At 38.5% G+C, this 23,780-nt stretch overlaps 1 protein-coding gene across 1 annotated transcript; it reads right to left on the reverse strand.

The window, feature by feature from the left end:
- Window positions 1-294: 294 nt before the first annotated feature.
- On the reverse strand, window positions 295-22,978 carry LOC108665716 (activin receptor type-2B). Its single transcript, XM_018152508.2, has 10 exons — window positions 22,954-22,978; window positions 11,344-11,841; window positions 10,746-10,939; window positions 10,369-10,558; window positions 9,608-9,717; window positions 8,916-9,158; window positions 8,378-8,545; window positions 6,064-6,303; window positions 5,468-5,737; window positions 295-5,262 (listed from the first exon to the last, which is right to left on the reverse strand). The coding sequence occupies exons 2-10, from the start codon at window positions 11,492-11,494 to the stop codon at window positions 4,537-4,539; spliced, it is 2,292 nt and encodes a 763-aa protein (XP_018007997.1). The 5' UTR covers window positions 11,495-11,841; window positions 22,954-22,978; the 3' UTR covers window positions 295-4,536.
- Between the last annotated feature and the right edge of the window lie 802 nt (window positions 22,979-23,780).

A 23,780-nucleotide genomic window follows, 5' to 3' on the forward strand; every position in this document is an offset into this window, starting at 1 on the left:
GTTTTTAGCGCAGTTACTGAACGTTCTGATCTAATATATGAACTTTCGAAGGAAAGGGTATCAAGTTGAATATAAATTTTCAGCAAAATAGTTGATTATGTCCGAAGCATATACACTTGTAAATCTTGATTTAATAGTTTAACATAATTTGTAATGCGTCAATGCACTCTAATTACAGGAAACGTTCTTCTAGCAGCCCTCATTCGTTCTCGGATTTTGAACAGCACATCAACAACGAAAATTCCAACTTAAAAAAAATTCTCGACACGCAAAAAACGAAATCGTGAAGCAAGCAAAAGGCAACAAGAGTATAAGAAAACTTTAAAACATTGAAGATGAAACATAGAAGGTGAAATCTAATGGCTGGTTCATTTAATTGGAGCGAATGGAAAGGTTCATCAGTGGCAAATTTGAACAGCATCATTTGGACAGATTTCTTTCACAAAAATTTGGCGCTGATTTTCTGGCGCCTATGTAATGGAACTTTACTAGAAATAAAAACCCCTACAGGACAGCTTGACGGAGAAATGTCAGGTCACTAGCGCACATCGAATGAACGACACCATAAGTAATGGCAAGGAGTCGAACTCTTGAAACACTTGAAAGCACAGCAGAATAAATGTACACCTAATAGGAATTGAAGAGCATTATAAAAAGGAGGTCACGTTCATTCTGTTCAGGTAAAAACTTACGATCGCCATTAAATCTCGGCTCTTATTTGCTTCACTATTCTATGAGAAAGCTTCCAAACAGGTCTACATAAATAACAGTGAATTCCGGTAACAAATAAAAAGATCAACAACTCTTCATCGATGGGTAGGATAAACAGAATTTAGTCTACGCCTTCCAAGTTAAAACTTAGATCATTGGAGCTAATAAACAGCTATGGCTTCCCACAAAGCAGCGAAAAATCCGATATTATGTATTGCCAATTGAAAAGAACATGCTGATGCGGTGATGAGTAGAAACCGGCATAATTCGTGACAAGCATTTTCTATCAGAACGCCGAATTGAAGTAAGAAGCAAACGCTTTCATTTTCATTTCAGTGCAGAACTCCAATATCCGGTGGAGCTGAATTCCGATATGGCAATGAACCAAGACACACTTACGATCTAGAGACACTGAGCTAAAATCGAACTTACAGGACGTCATTAAGAACTACAGATTCGTATGCGTCTTTCCTGAATTATTAAGAGGCTCGTGACCTCCACAAATACGGTACAAAATTAATAGCTCACCATATTATCAGCAGCATAGTTATAAATATTCATAAATTAGATTAATGAAGTCATAATCCAACGAAGATTCCCGATTGCAAGTATCTTTCTGAGGGCATTGCACCGAATAAAACTTGTAACATGAATATAATAAATAGCGTTTTGGATTTCACTGCAAAATCAACAATAGCTCAATGAAGCATTTCGTGAGGAAGCTTGTATAAAATAAGTTAGTTGAAAGAATCTCAACTTGGGTTCTAGTTTAATATTAAATTATTGTTTGGGAACTTTTTATGGCAAGGAAGAGAGTACAACGGAGTACAACATAATTAGTATTACATTGCCCGGCGGCGCTGTATTAGCAAAGATCAAAATAGTCGAACTATCGATATAGTCTTGATAATCTTTAGAAAGCACCTTCGTTGATGTCTGAACAAAGTTACGATGACCTTACTATTCTACATTTAATGCGTATAACAAATAATGAAGTAGCTTCTAACACAAGCAGAACACCTATCACAACAACACTTCTCACTCTCTAAAACCTTGACAAAGCAAAGAATTTACACGTTTAATTTCAATGAACACATTGAAAGCATGAACAATTAATGTCTGGCGAGTTCATCTTTCACAAATAGCACCGCGGTCATTAGCCTCCACACTCCAGGGCTGAACCAATCACCAGTAGGTATAAGGCCGTCAGGAGCGATTGCGAAGGCACTCCATAGAGAAATATTTATATATAACCGAAGAACAAACAAGACAATTTATCGTTTGCTGATGTCAACTCATCTCGAGGCATGGAAAAGAGATTCAAAATCTGGCCTTTGAAATAAGATGAATTTACTTCGCTGGAACCTGTTGCTATCTCGACCTTTTATTTATTTGGCTTATGAGTGGTACTCGCAAGGTCCAAAGTCAGTTCTTGATTTAAAACATCAAACGATCGAATTTTGTGGATGAAAAATGATCACATTTACTTTACTATTCCATGATAAAGAGCTATAACAATTTCCTGTATGATCCCCCAGTTTCATGAAGGATTGTCAGTTACTGGGTATTCAGCTTTGCGGTGTTCCCAACGTTTGATTACAACAACATTTGCTTGAAAAAATTTCCATTACGCGAAATGGGGTGAGAAAAACATTTTTACTAGTTATCAGAAAATAAACGACTTTAGCAGCGCGCATATTCAGGCATTGAAAAGCACCTGCTCCCTCATTAGCTGCAACGCAAATAAGCCAAGATTGTATTGAGACTCACTCGAGGTAAATTGTACTCATAAGAAGCAGTAGCCTTCATCGCAACTCTTAACAATCAAGAACCCAAAGAGTTTAAAAACGTAAGAACATTGAGCACGAAATTAATCTCTTGGTAAGAAAGAGTCCATTTCACTGAAATAGGGAGCACGGAAGGATAGCACACTTATAATAAAACGGTTATTTTCAATGCTTGCTTCAAAAAAATGCCACAGAGGGTTTTGGTAGTGGGGACAGAATATTCATTTAGAGAGAAATATGGCTATTTAAATGAGGGCAGTGAGGCTGTTTTCGTGACTGAAATAGTGAAGAAAACAACGTAATTCAAGTTATTTTCGGATATATCCTAGCGTAAGTTCATACTATTTACTAATGGTAGGCTTTACAAAAATTCTACAACAGTGACATGGCGGTTGTTTGAGATAACGTGCAAACCTGAGTTGAGAAGTAACGTCATGCATTAAGTTACACATTGTAAAACAATAATCAGTTAAGTTAAAAGTAGAAAAAAAGCTGTCCAAAAAAGGGTCGCTTCGGACAAATACAACTCGCAATAAACGTGAGGGTCAAACAGCGCATGAGGAATAGTTGCAAATTTTAGAATTAATTATGATGCAAACAGTTGGATGTATTCCTTTCACTCAACTTGGACTACGTTGCTCAAGTGCTAAGTTATGAATAACGAAAATGGCAATCACTCATGAAATTGACTGGTAAACCAATTTTATCTTGCTCAATGATCACAATCAGCAAACTGTACAGGAAGCAACAAAATTTTTCATACATTGCGCCATAGGTATAAACACATATAACTATAGGTTTACGTTCACTCGAATTTGTTACAGTTTCCAGAATTTGCAGCACAAATTGAAAGTTATTTCAAGAAGGGCTGAAGATAAAAACGGCTACCGGACACCATGATTGGAGAAAGGCAACTCGCTTACTTTACGACAGTATCAACACTGAGGCCTTCAACTCAGCAAATTACACTGCGAATCTCAGTTAAGACTTTCATGTCTCTTCACCAGAACACCAGGCTCCCAACAGCATCACACAGCAAAGCAATGCTTTCTTCACGACTCGCTGCTAAATTTAGTCAAAAATAGAATTTTTTTTCATAAAATATTCGAATAATAGCAGACCAAGAATTAGAATGACAACGAGAAAAATCGATTCTTTGACCAATTTCCATGTTAACCGTGAGTCATCGCACTCGGTATGGTCAACGAACCATTGTAAATGATGCTTCACCAGGCAATTTCCAGGCATATAACACACAGCTTATCATTTAACATTATAATGTTATATTACCCAAATAAAAAATAACAGCAAGATCGTTTCATAACTTAACTATTTCACAAACAAAGACAACAAAAAAACTAATCTTAAAGTAACGCTGAAGCGCCTGCATTCGACGTCATTGCCTCGCATAAAACTCGTTGAAATTAGTGACCCTAGGGCAGAGGTAGGGAAGATCCTTCGTCTTGTATACGGAGTTACCAACACATTGCACGGGCGCGATTTAAGGGAGATACGATACGTCAAGTGCCACATAGAGACTACTTATAGGGGTCCTGAGTTGATCTTTTGGCATCATCCACATGTCACTTTAGTAGTTCATCAGACAGTAAGCACTACACACCGAGAATCAAGGAACAGACACTTCGATTGAGTGAAAAATTACTAACGGACTGACATAGAGCTGAGACTTAACTAAACCCAGCATCAGTTGAATTAGCAGGAGCATATTAATTAAGCATCCAAAGGACTATTACCTTTTCACCTGAAGTTTTTACGCACGTGTCGTCAACCTCAACAATTCCTCACTTTTTTAGTTGCCATGCAACACCATTTTCAAATGAACTTTCTATCATCGAAGAATTAAATTGCACAAAGTGTTTGTACTGCACCATGTTACTTTACTAAATAAAATTTCTACTTCGCATCACTAAACAAAAAATAATATCTACTGGGGCTCCCATTCTTGACAGAGAATACAAGTTCAGTAGCACACAAGACCCGTACATTTACACGAGCGTTTGAAACCGGAGATGCCAACTTAGGGAACTAGCTGATGCTCTGTCAGAAGCTGCTGCGCTTCCGTTTGTTGTTTAGAACCAACAGGAACCATAATTGCAGGAAGATTAGCCGGTCGTCCTTCACTCGATAATTTGGAGACCATGTTTGGTGCGAAGGAATGAGGCAGGGGAACATTAACGGTCGGAGGCATCGTGGGCTTAGCGTTGGCTACAGGCCGGGGGATGCTGCTCGAGAGAGCAATATGATGATTTATAACACTGTCACTGCCCCCACTGTTGCTACTGCTGCAGCTGCCGTTGCTGCTCCCACTACTACTATTGGCATTGTATTTGTCTGGGATGCTCACTCCACTGCTGCTGAGAGAAACATTGCCACTGTGTAGCTCAGCAGGCATCAACCTTTTCCCGTAAACAACGCTGGCTGTACAGTTACCTTGAGGAGCCCTCTTGTAAATTAGAGAATTATTGACGCATTGGCCACCACCCTGAATCGGCTGCCCGAGAAAATTGTTCCCTACTGCCATATGGACAGGGTTCTCGGCGTTGTAGCCTGCAGGATTGCCATAAGGAATGGCGCCAAGGCCGCGTGGTGCATGCGATGTGCCGTCAGTGTCGGCGTCAGGCAAGACGATGTTGTCCGTGGCGCTCACAGCCAAGAGGCGTTCCACCACACACGCCGCCGTTAGACGCGCTTCGAAGTCGTGATCCCAGCACTCCTCCATCGTCGCCACCATCACTTCTACGCCCTGCAAAACGACCTCAATTATATAACAAACTTGCTCATGGCGCTGCACTCAATTGTGACAAATTATGCAATAAACCTTGTGTTCACATTTTTTTTGCAGTTTTCAGATTTAAAGTAAATAAATATCAGATTTCAAAGAATAAGAATAATGTTAAAATCAGATCAAAGCGTCAAATTTCTAACGAAAAGTGAAAGGTGTTACTGACAGGGTGGTTGAGCCAGTGCTTCTTGATGGCAGGCCGGCACTTCTGGACGACGACGCACTCTTGCATGTCGTCGAGTGTTGGGTGGTAGCCGACTTCCTCTTCGAAGGGAAGTTTGTAGTCACCCACGAGGCCACCAACACCCGTGCAGCGAGACAACAGCTCCCACAGGACGAGACCGCATGCATACATGTCAATACGCAGGATGGCGTCTGTCTGGAAGCTGATGGCGCCTTCCAGCACCTCAGGTGCCATGTATCGCCGAGTTCCCACCTGCCAGTTCATCTCCTTGCTTTAGCTTACAACAAACACTAAAGTACATTATTATCCTATGGAGTACGGTAGTTAATGAGAACGTTTCATGATAAAAACCCAAAAAATTAATAACTGCCAAATACTGCAAATATAATAATCACAAATAATATCTGCCAATAAATACACACCAAGAGTCTGAGCCTTTATAAAATTTTCACTAGATGCAACTTTAGTCATTATTAAGTTTCTGAAATAATCGTACGATTAGCCATTGGATAACACATAATTCTGCCGTAAGCTCACCAACACGCAACCGAGCAGTCGTTCATAAACATAACACATACCTGTCCCCGTGTATCACCATTGGACTGTCCACCGTAGAAGACGATGGCAAGACCAAAGTCAGCAATACAAGCAGTGAGGTCGGCTTTGAGTAGGACGTTCTTGCTCTTAAAGTCCCGGTGAGCGATGATCGGCTTGGGGGCTTCCAGCCCGTTGGCAGGGAGCTCCTCGTGCAGGAAGCACAGCCCCTGGGCCATAGTAAGCGCAATGCGTCGCACCTCAGGCCACGATACCGTCTCCGCCTGCCAGACAACAAATGGGATTATACATTCTCCACTTGGCGGTCATGGAATAAAATTATATTTTCATTTTCTAGTATACCTTAACCTCTTAGGTATCAAATGAAATCTTTTTTGAAACAAGAATTCTCTGAATGCTGTCCGCATGACAGCTTTTAAATAGAGTTATTTTGGGGAATCTGATTCCGTAACACTAATAAATATCGTAGATTATTTTTAACAAACACTTTTCCACCCATAAAAGCAGTAAGGGCTGAAAAGTAATTCAACTGTGTTGTACGGTATAATTAGAAATTATATATTGTTTTAATGTGAGTTAATGCCCGTCTCAACTCTCACGCTGCTTTCATATCCTAATAAAATTTTTCAAATGTTCCTTCATCGTAGATTTTTATCTAAATAAATCGGTTTTCGTCAAACTTTATCACTGTAATTATAGATAACGGTACTGTTCCGTTTGGGGATTTTTCGTCGGCTGACGGTGTGTACTCTGTTGGTGGGCGGTTTGTGTAATATGGAATTAGTGCGTAACACTTGGGCGGAGCTTGAACGCATGTTATGCTGCCTAGCTATAAGATGATCTGTTACACTTGCAATGTCAGGCGTTAATGTTACTGTCATTCAACCTTGGATATTTCATCATTAATAACTTCAATGTTGGAAGATAATTTCCTCGATTGGGACATGTCCATGAAATCTTCCTCATCTATATCCTCTTCCTACTTATCCGGTAGCGACTCAGGCCCTTGTGACGTCAGCTATACGTAAACTATAAAACACTGTAATTAACCAGGAACTGCAGTCATGGGCGAGAACAGTCGTATGTAAGCTCTTACTCCTATCCATGTTAAAGGATATTAGAGTCAACTATAGTCGAGAGAATGATAGATGAGCTTATGACAGCTGTGTTTAAGCTCCCACATACAAGACTTGATCCCCATAAACTGTGCGCCGCATATAATCTTTAAATATTGCTCTGTAAAACGTAACGCTGTACCTCATTAATCCTCTTATCACTACCACTTACCGACCCAACCTCAGGTCATATATTATATATAAATATTAAGTGATGGTTGTGACAAGAAACGCACCCTCTTACAGTAATTCTGTCTGAACACTAAACAAAGATTGTTTAATATTCTCTGTGGTATGTTCTACTGAACCACCAGAACGAGTGGCGCTACTATAACTTTAACAGATGTGGTAGTTTAGCCGTGTTAAGAGTATCTACCTAACATGGAAGTTATTTTCTTCACAGGGCTCAGAGCGTCTTCCTCTTCTTGCCTGGTCAATCAACGGTCATATACTAATGGTCTAGATAATTGTGAATGTGCCTTCATCACGCTTAAATAGTAGGTCAGATATATATTAAGCGACTGTTTCATGTGGAATATTACTTTGTTGGTAACTTGAACAAAGAACATTTCTAAAGCGAAAATCTGTCCTCACTCATCTGTTTTGTATTTTCTATTCCATTCATCTTAGGCCAAAGATTCACTGTCATGAGAATGTAATTCTGGATTGAGCGGAAAAGGTTACAAGAGGCATAGGCTATTAATTTGTGTGAGAAAAAATATACAAGCGTGAGTGAAGGAAGCTTGTCTCATAAAAGACATTGCAGCTTCTGATATGCGACTACATTGTACACATGTTCCCTCCTGAAAAAACATTTAGAGTACATTAATGTGCATATTAATTCTGCACAAACATGCAAATGCTGTTTGTTGAACGATTTTTATGGTGAAACGTAAGAATGTTCTCATCAGTTTCAAATCCCCAAGAAAAATTTAATTTAAGATAATTGATAAAATTACAATTGCCAAACGTGAATGAGGGTAACCTGCATAAATAATAACCAGACCAAATTTATGTTCTATATCTCAAGAGAAGAGTCGCACTAGCGAAAAAAATTAGGCCCTTCATACGCACGCATTTTACGGACCTGACATCACGACTTTGGATCTATTAAGGGCCTCAACAGTGAAAGGTTGAGAAGAGCATAGGTTCTCTAAATATCTTGCCACGATCAAATTGTGTTCTCGTGAGTACTAAATATTGTTTAATCACAAGTTCTGACCTTGAGGTAGTCAGAGAGGGAGCCCCGGTAGTGATAAGCAGAAATTAGCCAGAACTCCTTGAGTAAGTCGTCGCCGTGCTGCTCTACGCCCATGAACTCGAGAATGTTTGGGTGGCGGAACTGCGGCAGCCCATAGACTTCTTTTTCTACGTGCCACGAGTCGTGATCCTGCAAATGTTGTTACAAAACAATTAGCAAACTTACAAAAATTATATCCTATATTATTACTGCAGACAGAATTCACCATATCTTTATTTCTTTACAGCTTTCTACTATATCTTGGCGAATTGGTGTATTTATGCGAAATCTTTGTTTTTAAATTCCTTCCATGTAATTCGTGTTAATTATTGACAACCAGGCTCAATACGATTTCACGTCTAGTTTGATGGTATACCAAAGACAGAGAAGCAAATTGCTATATTGACGCTAAAAATGTTGATAGTTTTACTCCAAGAAAGGATTTTAAAAGGTTCACCTAAAGAAGTCTGCAATATTCAACTTGATATATAAGTATTTTATCATTGTGGGTATAACATACCGTTGATGGAAAAATTTTGACAGCAACATATTCGTTGTTTCTGAGGGCCATCCACAAGGCCCCAAAGCGTCCTTTAGCTTTAACTTCCAGCAACTTGACGGGCTTTTGAATTGCAGGACTAAGGGTCGAGACGGCCGTGTGTTGAGAGATGCTCTCGGGCAACAGCGCCCCTGACAGCACCGTGCTGCTCAAGCCAGGGGACGCGCAGTCGCCCATGCTGCTTGGCAGCGGGTAGAATGCCGGCTGTGGGCACACGGCATATTGGCATGATTTAGCCGGTGCAAGGCGGGCACACGGCATATTGGCATGATTTAGCCAGTACAAGGCGGGCATGCGGTATATTGACATGATTTAGCCGGTACAAGTCGGGCTATGGGCATGATCATATTGACATGATTGAAGAGGCCTTCCAAACGTTGCAAGACACAGCAGTGCATAACTAACTGCATTCGAAAGATATCAAATATTGAGTTGCAGTGAAACATCCAGAAAAACAATTCACAGTTGGTTTGATTTCAAGCACAAAACACAAAAAAATTATTTGATGGTAAGATGTTTTCATACTTGGGCATTATGTACTGCTTAACAAAAAATACATATGTATAGTTAAGATTCACAAAACCAAAGCAGACTAGTTGTAAATTCAGCCTTTTTACCATCTTCCTCCTGTAGCAGTAGTGGTCAAGTCTTACCATCTTCCTCTTCCTGTAGCAGTAGTATCCAAAGACGACCAAGATCCCAACAATGGCCAGAGCTCCGAAGGGACACAACACCAACACTATGACGCTGTGGTCCTGGTTTCCTGTAAAATATTGTTACAAACAAAAATTTTTATTTTATATAGATTGACCAAAGATTTATCCAGACTTACCTTATAGATACTACACATTACAATTTCTTTAAAATGTATTTTACAAATATCATTTTTAAAATTTGATTTATCTTCAATGAAATTAAAACTCAATATTGAGAGAAAATTAAACTTCACTTCATTTAAAGGATATAATGAATTCCAGATTTGTACAGCATAGAGCACCAAAGAAACAGTTACAATAAGGCCTTAATTTCCCTTCCTTCTGAAGGAAGTTCATGCAGCTATGTCTGATACCATTAAGACAATTTAGAATTCCTACCGCAACATTGAATGCAATAATCAACAGCTAATCAGGGGCATTTAAACAAAAATCAATCAATTGCCTTTCTGTAATTGGATATTGATAGAACCTTCATGTTGCAAACCATTCAAGATGAGGATATTAATGCCATTCACAAATCATGAATTTAGCTTTAAAATTAACATTTGTCTTTCCAAATAGCTTTCAATTTTTTATCTATCCTTTGCATCTAATAAAAATTAATTAAATTAGATAAATAATTATAATACAAAAAATCTACCTATGTACACAAGACAACACAACTTGACATAAAACAATGAACGGGATCTAGAACACACCAGTAGGCTTCTGGAGTCGTTCAGGCATTGGCTGCCACGAGAACTCCCTGTTGCAGTTGTTAGAGAGGCAGCAGCAATAAATATGCTCACGTATCTCTGTCACTCGGTTGTGCTCCTCAAGCGCAACACACTTGGTCTGGTTGCGGCAGCTCACATCACCAAAAAAACATCCTTTCTTGGTTACCTCAACCTTACACAGAAAAAAAGAAAAATTAAATATGTGAAAAGGAGTCAACAGGAATCCAAACATATGTGCAGTAACTGACAACACAATGCAGCAAGACGTAACATGCAGTAAGATGACAATGGTTAGAAGATGGTTGCTTTATGATAGGATATTGACCAAGCATACATTTATGATAGGAGAAGAAACTCACTTTTCCTTCAGTAGTATTTTTCCATAGGACAAAGCAGCTGACATGTTCTGATGTTTTATTTTTGTGCATAACACATTGCTGAGTGCCTTTACAGTTAGGTTCCTCCTCCAAGCAGGCGTCATGATCATAATACTCGCATTCAGTTGTGATGGGAAGATTGTTTGTTGATGCTGAATACAGCTTGTCACCATCATCTGTGAAATATTTATTTGGTAATCGTCAGGTAATACATCAAGTGATAAGAAGTTCTGGTCATCCAATGCAAATTAGATGCAATGGAAAGAATTACAAAGGGAAATGGTTCTTTAGATAACACGTGAATGCAACAATGAGTTTACTTGAAAAACAGCTTATAATAAATTGATAATTCATGATAAAAAATGTAAACCAATAAATTTTTTCTTCAAGATTGATGTTCCACAATATTCAAATTATCAGCAAAAAATTGTACGTTTAATTTTCTGAATCAAATCCATGTGAGTTCCTCAACGGTAAAAGGATTCACAAATTTAAATAAGAACAACTGCAATACCAGGCCGAATTAGGCTTAAATACATTCTGTCTAAAATTATGGAATTGTAGCAAGAAGATATCTCACCAGCAATTACAGCAACAGAGTAGGGCAGTACCATCACCAGTTCCACTGTCAGTAACACAATAATGTTTTTCATGATGAAATTTGAGGCTTTGCAAACAAAGGAGCTATTACCAATCCTATGGGTTTGTTTTCCCAGAGTAAAATTCATCATGACTTCTCCAAGAGGTTCAAATTATTTTCTTATTTTCAACAACAGTCCAGTGATCCGAAGAGAGTAGCAGAAAAACTATACAGCAGCACAGCAGTTCACATATTATTTACATTAGATTCTGCAGGGTTCATATATCCAAGTCCATAGCATCAAACTGCACTTCAGAGCAATATTTAACAAAGTTCTACAGGCAACCTCAATGCCACAATAGCTTTTCATAAGGAGGCAACATTAGGAACAGTCATTTTTCATGACATGAGCAGTACATGGTAATGTTCTACTGAGACAGCTTAGCCAAATTCAAGATAATTCCCAAGTCTTCACACCTGAAACACAGGTAAAATTTTCTGTAACATAAATAAGGTTCTACATGAGTTAAGCATGCAATTGAGTTGAAAAAATACAATGATGCTAGGTTCCAATCATGAGTTGGGTTAGAAAATCATCAAAGTTCTGGATTCTCAAATTTTATGGATAAAATTTCCTTGAGTATGAAAATCCTTAAGAGAATTCAGCATGGTAGGATTTGCACCTTCTAATTAACATATATCCTGAATAAGGTACCAGTAGTGATTGTGAAACATACATAGGTAACTATGTTTCACGTTTGAAGCAGCAGTAGTAACAGCTTAGCACTACATTAAGCCGTTACTCTAATGCGGTGGTTCCCGAAGTTTTTCAAGCTGGCGCCCCCTTTGGCTCCCTAGTGAATTTCTAGCACCTCCCAGACACATATAAAATCATACGCCTCTTTTTCTATATAATTTAGCGCACTGCAACTTTAAAAGCTAAAGGTTAAAATTTCACAAATAGAGAACCAATATGTTTTTCAGTTGTTTCAACTGTTTCAGCACTTGAAACCTAGGGCGTCTCAGGCAAATTTACGGCCGGACTTGTGGCCGATCTCACGACCAATCTCCAAATTCAATTATCAAGTAATATCTCCCAAACTAATGAATGCAGCTCAATGTAACTTGGAACATGTATTCATCAGAACTTAACGGTGATGTTTAGCTTTTGAAAATTTTGTAAACTTCACATTCATTTGTGATTTATATTGCGATACAGGCCAAAATTCGCAGTGATCAAAGAATTTCCTCCAAACTACCAAACAGATTTGAATGAAATTTGGAATATATATTCCTAACTACGAAATGGTGTTTTTCAGATTCATAAATTTTTTAATTTTACCTTTGTTTGCAAGATTTTTTTAATTTCACTGTCATTCTTGATTCCACCTTTCCTTATTTTGGCCCTTATTGCCGGTTAATTTGTTGCTTAAATTTGCAGCGATCAACAAATTTCTTCTAAACTACAGAACAGATTTCAACATAACTTTGTATATAAATACCTAGCCTCCCAATGGTGTTGTTTAGCTTGTAACAATTCTTCTATTTCGTTTTCGTTTGCAAGTTATACAGATATAGGAGGAACAACTGGCTTTTCTACCGGCTGCTTTATGTATAGCCGTATAACTCGCAAACGAAGGCAAAACGAAAAAATTGTAACAAGCTAAACATCACTGTTGCTGAGGTTAGGTATTAAAATACTAAATTTAGTTAAAATCTTTTCAGTACTTTGGAAAAAATTTCTTGATTACTGCAAATTTAAGCACGTATCTCTGTTTAAATCATGGATGAAACTTGCGAAAGGAGGCATAATAAAAAAAAATTCACAAACTGAACATCACCATTTGGTAGCTAGGACTGTAAATTCAAAATTTCGTTTGAATCTGTTTAGTAGTCTAGCAGAAATTCCTTGATTACTGTGAATTTTGGCCTGTATTGCCATATAACTATGGCAAAAACAATTGAAGGCAAAATTAAAAAAATTTTCACAAGCTTTACATTACTGTTAGGTCCTAATGAATACGTGTACCAAGTTTCATCTAGTTAAGTTCATTAGTTTGAGAGATATTCCTTGATCATTGAATTTGGAAATTGGCCGTGAGACTGGCTCGAGCCTGTCCGTTAATTTGTCCTAAGCCTAAACCCAGGAGAGGTTAAAAAAATATAGCTCAGTGCCCACTGCAATGAGTGACAGAGAGCACATTTTCTCATCAACAAAAACATGAAGTCACGGACAGACAGACAGACAGACATGGCAAGCACATTAGTGCATTTTTTTCCATAAATTAGAAAATGCGCTAAAAACAGATCTGGGTAAAAAAACCATCACTGGGAGTCATGTGCTGCACGTGTTGTGTACAAATCGTCAAACATTCGAACTTCTGACTTTGACTTTGGACTGCCGCCTCCCTATCGCCCTCTTCTTCTTTACCGCGCCCCCCAAAATCTTTCCACCACCCCTAGGGGGGCAATATTGCCCTCTTTGGGAACCACTGCTCTAATGTATGATAGCAGCTTAAGCAGGCATTACACAGAATGAGCAATCCATTAGATTTGAGACTCCCTTCACTACCACTCAACATGCAAATGTGCTCGTAGCCATACATTGCCATGCTTAAAAGGATATTACCTGCATCTATAATTATATATTTTGTTTTGATGCAATTACGAGGCATTGCAAAGGGGAAGGTGCTCAAACAACATTATGTAAATGTAATTTCACACTATAATTAATCAGATTAATGAATTCCAAACCATAATCAAACACAATCATATATGATGTCAATTTAGAGTGAGATAGAATTTAGGTCTTCATTAAATAAGAACTTAAGCTTAGGAACAGTTATGATAGCAGAGAGAAGAATACCTATCAAATTCTGTTTAGGTACAGTCTATTAAAGTACCTATTCCAGTAACATATTTTCCATTACTAATTATTTATTTATTTATTTGTGGCCACAAAATTGTTTCATTGTGTGAAGTAACATGCAATGTATCACATGTGCACGTGTGATGTCACCGCAAGCTCCGCCTTGCAGCCTCAAACATGGCCTAAATGGCAATGTGTTCTCACGCTTCCAATCTCCATTGCCCAACAGCAGATATTGTAAATATTTTTTAATGTGATATTATCAAGTGTCAACATTTAAATAATGTTGAAGTTCTAATGTCTTGAGATATGCTTTAGCAAAAATGCAAGCCAGTGCCTTAGCTACCTTGGTGTGAATCGTAAAGCTGTGTTGTAAAGCTGTGAAATCCAACATAGGAGTGAAGTGTGTTTGAAATCGTAACCTACGTAAGTAAGCAAAATATTTTACTGCTCAATTTTTTAGTATTTTAATTTACTTTGTGAATTGCAATTACATTGTATTTGATTAGGTATTAGTAATTTTAGTCATTGAGTGCTGGTATCACTAGGGCAAGGGAGCACAGTCTCCTTCACCAAAACTGATAAGGACCCACAATCCTAAAATTCCACTATGCATCAAGGTAAGCAAGCCCTGCACAAACACATTGTAGCCAGGTGGTTATTTCAGTATTTTTCATCGCAAACCAAATCTGTTATTCATTTGTTCACTCAATGTATATGTTATAATTCAATACAAAACATTTCTCTTTATTTTTTCAGGCAGGGGGAAAAATTCCAATAATATTATTCATGCATGTGCTTGATCAGTGACATTGTAAAGTTCTAATAGAAGCAGGCAGATTGATGTCCAATGCTCTGACGACTGCAATTGCCTTGGTGAGTGCTTGTTAGAATCCATATTGTATAAAGCTTTTAAAACCAGGTATGTTTGTGTTCATTCAGCTTAATAATTGATTTACTTTATTCATGCTTATGTTTATACTTAGCACATAAATTTATTCACTTTCTTGCAATGCTTGCTTTTAATCTAAAGAACATAAATTGCATAATAGCGAGTTGCTTATATGATTTAACTTCAATGATTTTACTGTTTAAATCCTTTAATTTCAATGCTTGCTATTTTATTAGTGAATACCAAACTGTTGTCCATTTATGCGTTTCACCCAATAAGTCGCAGTTATTACCACAGTTGCAATAGTGTCCATTTACCTTGGTTTACTTTAATCTCTTGAATTACTCTTGTGTGATGATCTTATCAGTTATATTCTGAGCTGAAACTACCACTTGCTGCATGATTGTTATGTCAATGCTAAGGGTTTTTGGTTTTGATTGACTGCTGTGAGTGAGGTTCTTTTATTTGATTTTACTTTTATTGATTATGTTTTATCTTTTACAGCTCAAATACTTCACTCATGCTCCCAATGTATGGTTACATTTCATTCAATTTGCAACTGCATCTGTAATCACTGCCCCGTACTTTAACAATACATCCATATCCAGAAGAAAACTTTCATTCACCTAAGTTGTTGCCAGAGATTAAAGAACCTGACATAAGCATTCAATGACCAAGGAATAACTCTCAATCTAATGAAGCAGCTCCATGTAACTTAGTACACATTTTAATTAGAATCTAACAATGATGTCACGAGCTAAACATCACCATTGGGGGTTAGGAATGTATATCCAGAGGTCTTGTATATCCAAAGGGTTTGATTGCGCCTGCCAATGAAGGTGGATCACACCTTCCATGCAAAATGACAGTTCTGAGTCAGCCGCCAGCTGTACAAAACCCTAGGCCACAGGTCACCCTACTCAGAGCAAGAGAGAATGCATGTGACCAGTGAAGGAAACACATCTCAAGATGAGCAATGGCTGCCATGCACAGAGGCATTGCAATTGCACAGGCAGTGCAATGTGAGAAGACACTGTAGCAAGAGCAAGAAAGAGCATGGTGGGCAATAGCACAAAGACTGACCACCACACATGTGACATCTCCGAGCAACATGCATGAGCTTCCACACGCAACCAAAGCGCACTTGACCTCCGGTGCTCCGACACGAGGTCCGGCAGCAGCACACCCCACTCAAGCAGACACCACTTGACTTGAAACAATTGCCGGGCATTGGTGCGCGTGATCAAACTGCAGGGCATTCTCTTGCACTTGACTCTCAGACCAAATCCTTCTTTTGAGGTTGGGGATCGAGCTTGCCAATTTCCCTTACCTATGTGGTTCTGATTCTGCAGAGGCTACGAACCTTGGAGACTGGATGCGGATGTGGGTATGATTTGTCTCAATCTTGTTGGATGTTTGAGCTTAGCATGAGAGCTAACAAGCTTACCCCAAGACCACGTCTTCAGGGACCCACCAGGATCTCTGAGACGTATCACAACAGCTGCGCCGCTTTGCCAACGTGAGAGAGCCTTATGCCATTTCAATTGCTAGCAGGCTCCCCACACCAGTTAACTAGAGAAGAGATCTCCAGAACAAGCAATGGCTGGCTGATGTGGTTAGGTTCCAATTGCATTGGAAGTGAGTGCAGAACACTCGGGGGTATTGAGACAAGTCTTGGAAAACATTGCCCAATTCCCTTTTGCCATGTACGATTGCAGACAGTCAAGCAAACTGACCACACACAGCAGCAACAACACTGTCATGCCCAAATTACCCAATTCCGTGGTTGAATATAGATATTCCTCCCAAATGCGCACTCACCAACAACCTACCATAGGGTAACTCTGCACGTGTACAAAAATTTATTATGTCTGTTGGCAACTTGCCATGTTGGGGAAGTGAAATTTATACTTGGGGCAGATATATGCCATGCCTGGCCAACTGGCCACTGCCAGGCCCTCATCCAAGCAGTGTGGAATTCCAGAGGGGTAATATATTAACTGGTAAACATAGAAAATCGGAAAGCAGGACCCAAAAATCTGGAATGTCCAGCACACTTCCACTTTCAGTCCATCATCATCACTGATGAGTCTCTGCAAGATGCCACAGCTGTTTCATTGAAAAAAACAGCGCTTGCATCATCACAGTAACAAGAATCCAATCAACGCTTGAACACATCCAACGTAACAGTCGCAAGAATCCAATCAACGCTTGAACACGTCCAACGTACAGAGCTGGGCAGCGCTACTTGGAAATGTAGCGGTGCTACCACTACCGCTACACCCACTAGATTGTAACGGGCGCTACCGCTACCGCTACAGTAAAATGTAGCGCGCTACATTAGCCGCTACAATGGCCAAAATTATTGGAAATCTTTAAATATTTATTGTTCTGCTATTGGGATTTACTCATTAACATTTAATGATAATAAAACATTTTTAAAACATATCAATGCAACTTTATTGCAATTAACTTAACCGAACTAGTATGGGTTACCCGAGGGTTAGATACAGTAAATAAAAGTTAGTTATTTTTATGTTTTACCTTCCCTACATGGATGTGAACTTTAATCTACCAATCTAAGAAATTATCCACATATAGATATAAAAATCAGTCTTTTTTGTATATATATATATGTGGATTATTTTTGAGATATGTAGATTAAAGTAGACATCCATGTAGGGAAGGTGAAACATGAAAATAACTGTAAGCAAACTGAAAGATGAAAAAAACCTGTAAGTGGTAACTGGTAACAACTTAACAGGGAACAAATAAAATGTTGATACTAGTATCAGGCTGAGGTTGACAACATTACACCGAAATCTTTATTATGTAATTTATACTATGTATGTATCATGCTGGTTTTTAAATAATATTTAATACTATTAAGGGGACCGGCTACCCTAAAAATCGGAAATTTTGGCTTTGCCGTTTTCTTGATTCGTTTTGTAGCTGCTGAAAAGGCGCGTCTAACGCACTTTACCGCATGTCTGCGCGTGCTATAATTTTTGCGTAAGACAATTTTAACAATATGTACAAAGATTTATTTGAATTAAATCTGTATATATAGATCATTACTCTCGTTAATTACAAAGTGTTTGCACTCGTTTGAAAGCTACAAACGAGACGCGATCAACAAAGCTACTACCATAGATGTACATGCAATACTTTTTTGTGTAATGCAGTCTTGAACTTTTATAAAATTATCATTTTATATCATTATTTACAAATAAATGGTATTTATATGTCATTATTTAGGTTAATTGCAAAGTGTTTGCACTTGTTTGAAAGCTACAAACAAGACGCGTTTAACAACGCTACTACCATCAGTACCATGGATGTTCATGCAATAGTTTTTGCGTAATGCAGTTGTAAAGTTATGTAAAATTAATATTTTATATATGGATCTGATCACCATTAGCCCATGCCCTGGGCATGGGCTAATGGTGATCCAGAAATATAATGGTGATCCAGATATATACATCAGATTCAGATGTATTTATATATAAAAAGTCCCATTTATAGCCTATTATTCACATTAAATTGAACATAAATAGGTCTAAAGACGCGTGCTGGTACCTTGAATGCAAATAATTGGTAATGGAAAAGCTTGGGCTACAATATCAAGACTTTTTGGGCATATTCTTCTGTTTTCAATTAATTTTACTTTATTTGGCTCCCCTGAACAATTTAAAATCCAAAAAACGCCATCTTAAAAAAATTATAACTCCAACAGTTTTCAAGCTACGACAATGAGAGACATGCCATTCGATTTGTAAAAATAATACCTAGCGACTCTAGAAGCCTTTTTTTAATATGAGCATGGTTTGACTTATATATGGGAGGGGGAGGAAGGTAGGGGGGTATAAATGTGAAAAAAATGGGAAGAACGCGAAAAAACGATGAGGAAAATAAAAAATCGAGGATCTACAGTTGCCAGATATTGTTCTTACAAATCGAATGATATGTGTCTCGACATTGTAGCATGTGATTTGCAAAAGTTAACAATTTTTTTAGAGTACCCCTTATTTGCCGCTTTCTATTAATTTCACGTTTTCTTTCATTTTTTAAATTTACATGAACATAAAGGTCTTAGATTTCTGTTTTACACATGTTTACCAAGTTTCAAAACGATCCGTCTGTAAACAAAAAAGTTTTGTTGGAGGGTAGCCGGTCCCCTCAAGTAAAATCTAAAGGCTTTATCTATAAATGTAGCGGTAGCGCTGTAGTGGCAAAACCTTGTATCGCTACTTAAATATGTAGCGGGCGCTACCGCTACCGCTACATTGACTTAAATGTAGAGCCGCTACCGCTACATGTAGCGCGCTACTGCCCACCTCTGCCAACGTACTGTCACAGGGATCCAATCAGCGCTAGAACGTGTGCAACGTCACAGCCACTGGAATCCAATCAGCAATAGAAAGCTAGAAGGGACCGCCTCAAATGCACACAATGTTAACGCACTGATGCTAACTCAGTGCGTAATGCTACAATTCTTATTTCAAGAGCATAATACAATAGTGTAGTTATGTCATTATTGATGGAAGTCGCAAAGAATAACATCTTCACTATGTACACTCACTCACAAATACATGAAAAACTGCCTATGATTCAATCCACAAATACAAAACTGACCACCGATGCAATCAGCTGAGACATACAATCTCCTTTCGTTGCGATCAGCCTAAGAAAAAACGTAAACAAAGAAGGTAGCAGGGATACCAACTCCACTGGCAACCAATGTGAAACCGACATCAATATAGTCATGTGAAAAAATGAAAGATATGGATTCTTCTATATTAAAAATTTATCAGTAACTGACATTCAACAGAAATCAGAATGACCTTATGACCTTATGATGATTTTAGGACGTCGTAGTCCACGGTCACGCTGATGCGCCGCCTTCGTCGTCGGATGTAACGTTGGACGTGTTCCGTCTATTTGCCCTCCTTAGGGCCACTTGGTGCATGATGCTGTTGCTTGTCACTCGCTGAGGGTGGTTTCCCATTACTGGACAATCTGGGATCTTTCTCAACAACTTGTCCAGTTGTCTCTTGAATGTTACAAGAGTAAACTCCCCTCCTCTCAGCGCTTTTGGTAAGACATTAAAGAGCCCCAGTCCTACCACGGACAGTGATCCCTCACAAAGAGTCTGTACTTTGGGCGCAGCTCGGTTATTAAATGGGGGAATCCTGCACAGTCTCCCCCTTCTTTCGTTGTAATATGTCATTATTTTGGAGGTCTCACTCTCAAAGTTGGGAGCCAGTCCGTTTATCATCTTCCAAGTGTACAGTATGATATATATACCTTTCTCTTCTTCTCTCTAGTGAGTACAGTTCCAGGTGTTTCAGCCTTCCCCAGTAGTTCAGGTTCAGCTCCCTCATGCCGCTGATCCTGTACATGAAGGTCCGCTGCACTGCCCCCAGTTTCCGCACCGCACCCGCCTTGAGTGGCGACCAAAGTTGGCAGCAATACTCAAGATTGGGGAGCACTAGGCCCTGAAGAGTGTAATAATTGGTGCTGCTTCTCTCATTCGAAATGTCCACCCCATCCGTTGACGTATCCACCCCATCCGTTGCCGGCTGCGCGCAACTATTTCCTCGATATGGGCATTGAACGTGGCTTCAGTACTCATCAACACTCCAAGATCTCGAACTAGTTGCTTCTCCTCAATTCCTGTGCCATCTGATGCCAAGTAGCGATGTGGCATCCCAATCTCTGTGCGGACTCTGTATCTCATTACTTTGAACTTGGTGCCGTTGAACTGTATATTGTTCACTAGGGCCCAATCGTAGATTGACGATAGATCATCCTGTAATCTCTCGCAGTCTAGGTCATCTGTGATCTTGGTTTAATAGAATGGTTTAATAACCTTCGTAAATATTATACATGCATGCAGAATCAATCGTGTGCAACAGTGGCAGGAATCTAATGATGGTTAGTGGTTAGTTCTCATTACGCAATCGCTGGCGACGGTGGGTAAGGTAATTACAGAACATTACTGCAGATAAAGCTCCCGAACTTTGAGACGATAATTGAGTGAAAACTTTATGTGATATATTGTGAGCCTTAAGTTTTAATAATGAAGAAATTACAAGGTTCACAGAATCTAAAGGTTTGAATGCTAAATTTTTGACTTTCGAGTACTCTATTGACTATCGAGTCTATTCTAGTCAGTCAACTGTGAAGTGTCATGTTGTTTGTTGTGCATTGCCTTTTCTTTGAGAAGTTGCTCCAACTGCCAATGAGTTTCTCCTCAATTTGAAAGCTGAGGTAACGAATAGGGGCCATAAATGTTTTTTTATATTTAATTTGAAACTATTATGTTGGGAGTAAATAGTATTTCCTTCTGTAGATCCATCCCTCTTGCTCATCTATGAGTGACGCGCGCAATTAACTATCTTGCATGGGACCTTCTCTGTGTTGCCTGACTTTACGTCCAAACGATCATAGCTACCATAACCAAAGCCAATTTCTGACGGCCTGCAAACCTGTTTCTAGTTGCCTGGAACGTTTTTTTTTCAAGGCGGAACACTTTTTTTATGTGAACCACGAATTTTAGAATTCCAGCCTGCATCCAAGACTGCACTCCATGAGTCCATCTTCCCAACCCCAAGTTCCCAGAACAGAAGTACCAGAAGTCCAGAACAGCAGAACCTAGCTATTCTCATGAATCATGATGGAGGCTTGGAGCCAGAGATTCTATGTAAAAACTAATTTTTTTAACTATAAATTTATTTGTAAACTTAGTTGTATTTTGACTGTTTTTCATTGGGATTCATAAAATTGGCAAGCAATGCATACTAAGCTTAATTTGCATACAATTGTATCTTGAATTCAATTATATCTTAAATTGTATCTTGACACTTGACCCTAGAAAAATAGCTAAAAACAAGTTCTCAATTGCCACATGTCCTTTAGTCTGTGGTTTGTCACCAATAACCCACCATAGCGCCATTTGGATTTGGTGACAAACCAAATTTTTTAGAATCAGTTCATTTTTAATTTCCTCATCTACTCAAAAACCAATTTCTTTTACAGGATAATGCTGGTATCATGATACTTTGTTGTTGTTCAACTTCGTCTACTTATAGTTATAGCACCACTTCCACAGTTCCACTAGGCTATAAGACAGTTAAGACTTGAAAATGAACTTGAAGAGTCTAAAAAGTCTATGCTTTGACAATTGACACTAGATACTAGGTAGGTATAGCCTAGGTAGCTATGCGCAATTTGCGCATTATGACTGATTGATCACTTGTTACTTGTTAGGCAAGAAAGACTGAGCTCTTAGGGCACTGAGGCTGAGCAAATCAGCCTTTTATATAACTGAAAACAACCAAGTCAAAACAAGCCTCATACTGAGTCTGATATTCGTAAGTCTGGCAGCAATACCGTACTCATAGCTTAGAAGCTTGGACAATAGGCATCGTTCACACATTGCAAAAAAATTTGAACATCATTCACATTGAAACTTATGTAAAGATTGATCTGACAATGCGGTAATAAAGGTTTGCTAGACACTCAGAGGCTAGGGAGAGGCTGGAGTAAGCAGTGATTCAAGTTTATTGTTTACTGGTACAGGGCTGGAGTTGAACTGACAAGGAGCAAAAAGGCTATAACGAAGTTAACACAAAAATGAACTATTTCTTAGGTGGATTGATCAAAGAAGTCAGGCGGGAAGTTGCTACACTTAAAATCACGATTATCACGTAGCCTACGCTACATGTAATGTACTCATGTTAAGTCAGTTAAGTTACAACCAGTTCATGAAACAGTCGTAAAAATTGATAAACATTTATTTTCATTTCGTATTCCAACTTTATGAAACACTAATTTATTCGCCCACCGTAAACTCAATCGCGCAAAAACGACGCAAATGCCTTTGGAAGCATAAAAATTTCGCACATTTCTAATAGGTTCCAAATTTTAAAGTACATTACAGAAAAGCGTGGTGCAATTGAAAAGTTTGCGTTTGTGTGCGTCGCGATAGCATGATAATTCCATCAAAATTTTTGGAATTCTTTAAAAATAATTTCAAATCTATCTTGCTAGATTAATACTATTTTGTTTCTCCATATTATTTTAATGATGATTTTTAATTTTCAATACCTAGATTTCAATTCAATTATAACAGTCTACGACATATAATATAAATTTTTAGTGTGTAAAACATGTCGCTCTTCATATTTTGGAAAAGTTCAAGCATGGCTGAAGTGAAATGAACAATCTATTCAAATCTATTTGATACGTTTTAGGTTATCATCACAAAGTGATGACTACCTTATAATAAAAATAATACGAATATGTTGACTGTTAGTATCTCGCATGACGTTGGCCGGTTTAAATGATAGGTTTCAATACAAACGTCTTTTCATTTTAGAAGTGACATACTAATTTATTTGCATCTTAGAGGAGTGCAATAAAATCCACTTCGCTTAGCCTTTTTACCTCAATTTAAATTGTCTTATGTATGTCTAGCTAGGACGTGTACTGTTGTCTGTATATGTGCTGTACTGGGAAGTGCTGAATCTTGCCTGAATTTAAGTGTGAATCAGAATATATATTTGACTGGCTGGATTGTTGGAAGGATGGGAAAACAGTCCTACAAACTAGCGCAAGGAGGCGGGATGGGGGTGGAAATGAGGTGCCTGTGGACCAGGTGGAATATGTCGC

The sequence above is a fragment of the Hyalella azteca genome, unplaced genomic scaffold (genome assembly GCF_000764305.2).
Source record: "Hyalella azteca isolate HAZT.00-mixed unplaced genomic scaffold, Hazt_2.0.2 contig261, whole genome shotgun sequence".
Taxonomy (NCBI): domain Eukaryota; kingdom Metazoa; phylum Arthropoda; class Malacostraca; order Amphipoda; family Hyalellidae; genus Hyalella; species Hyalella azteca.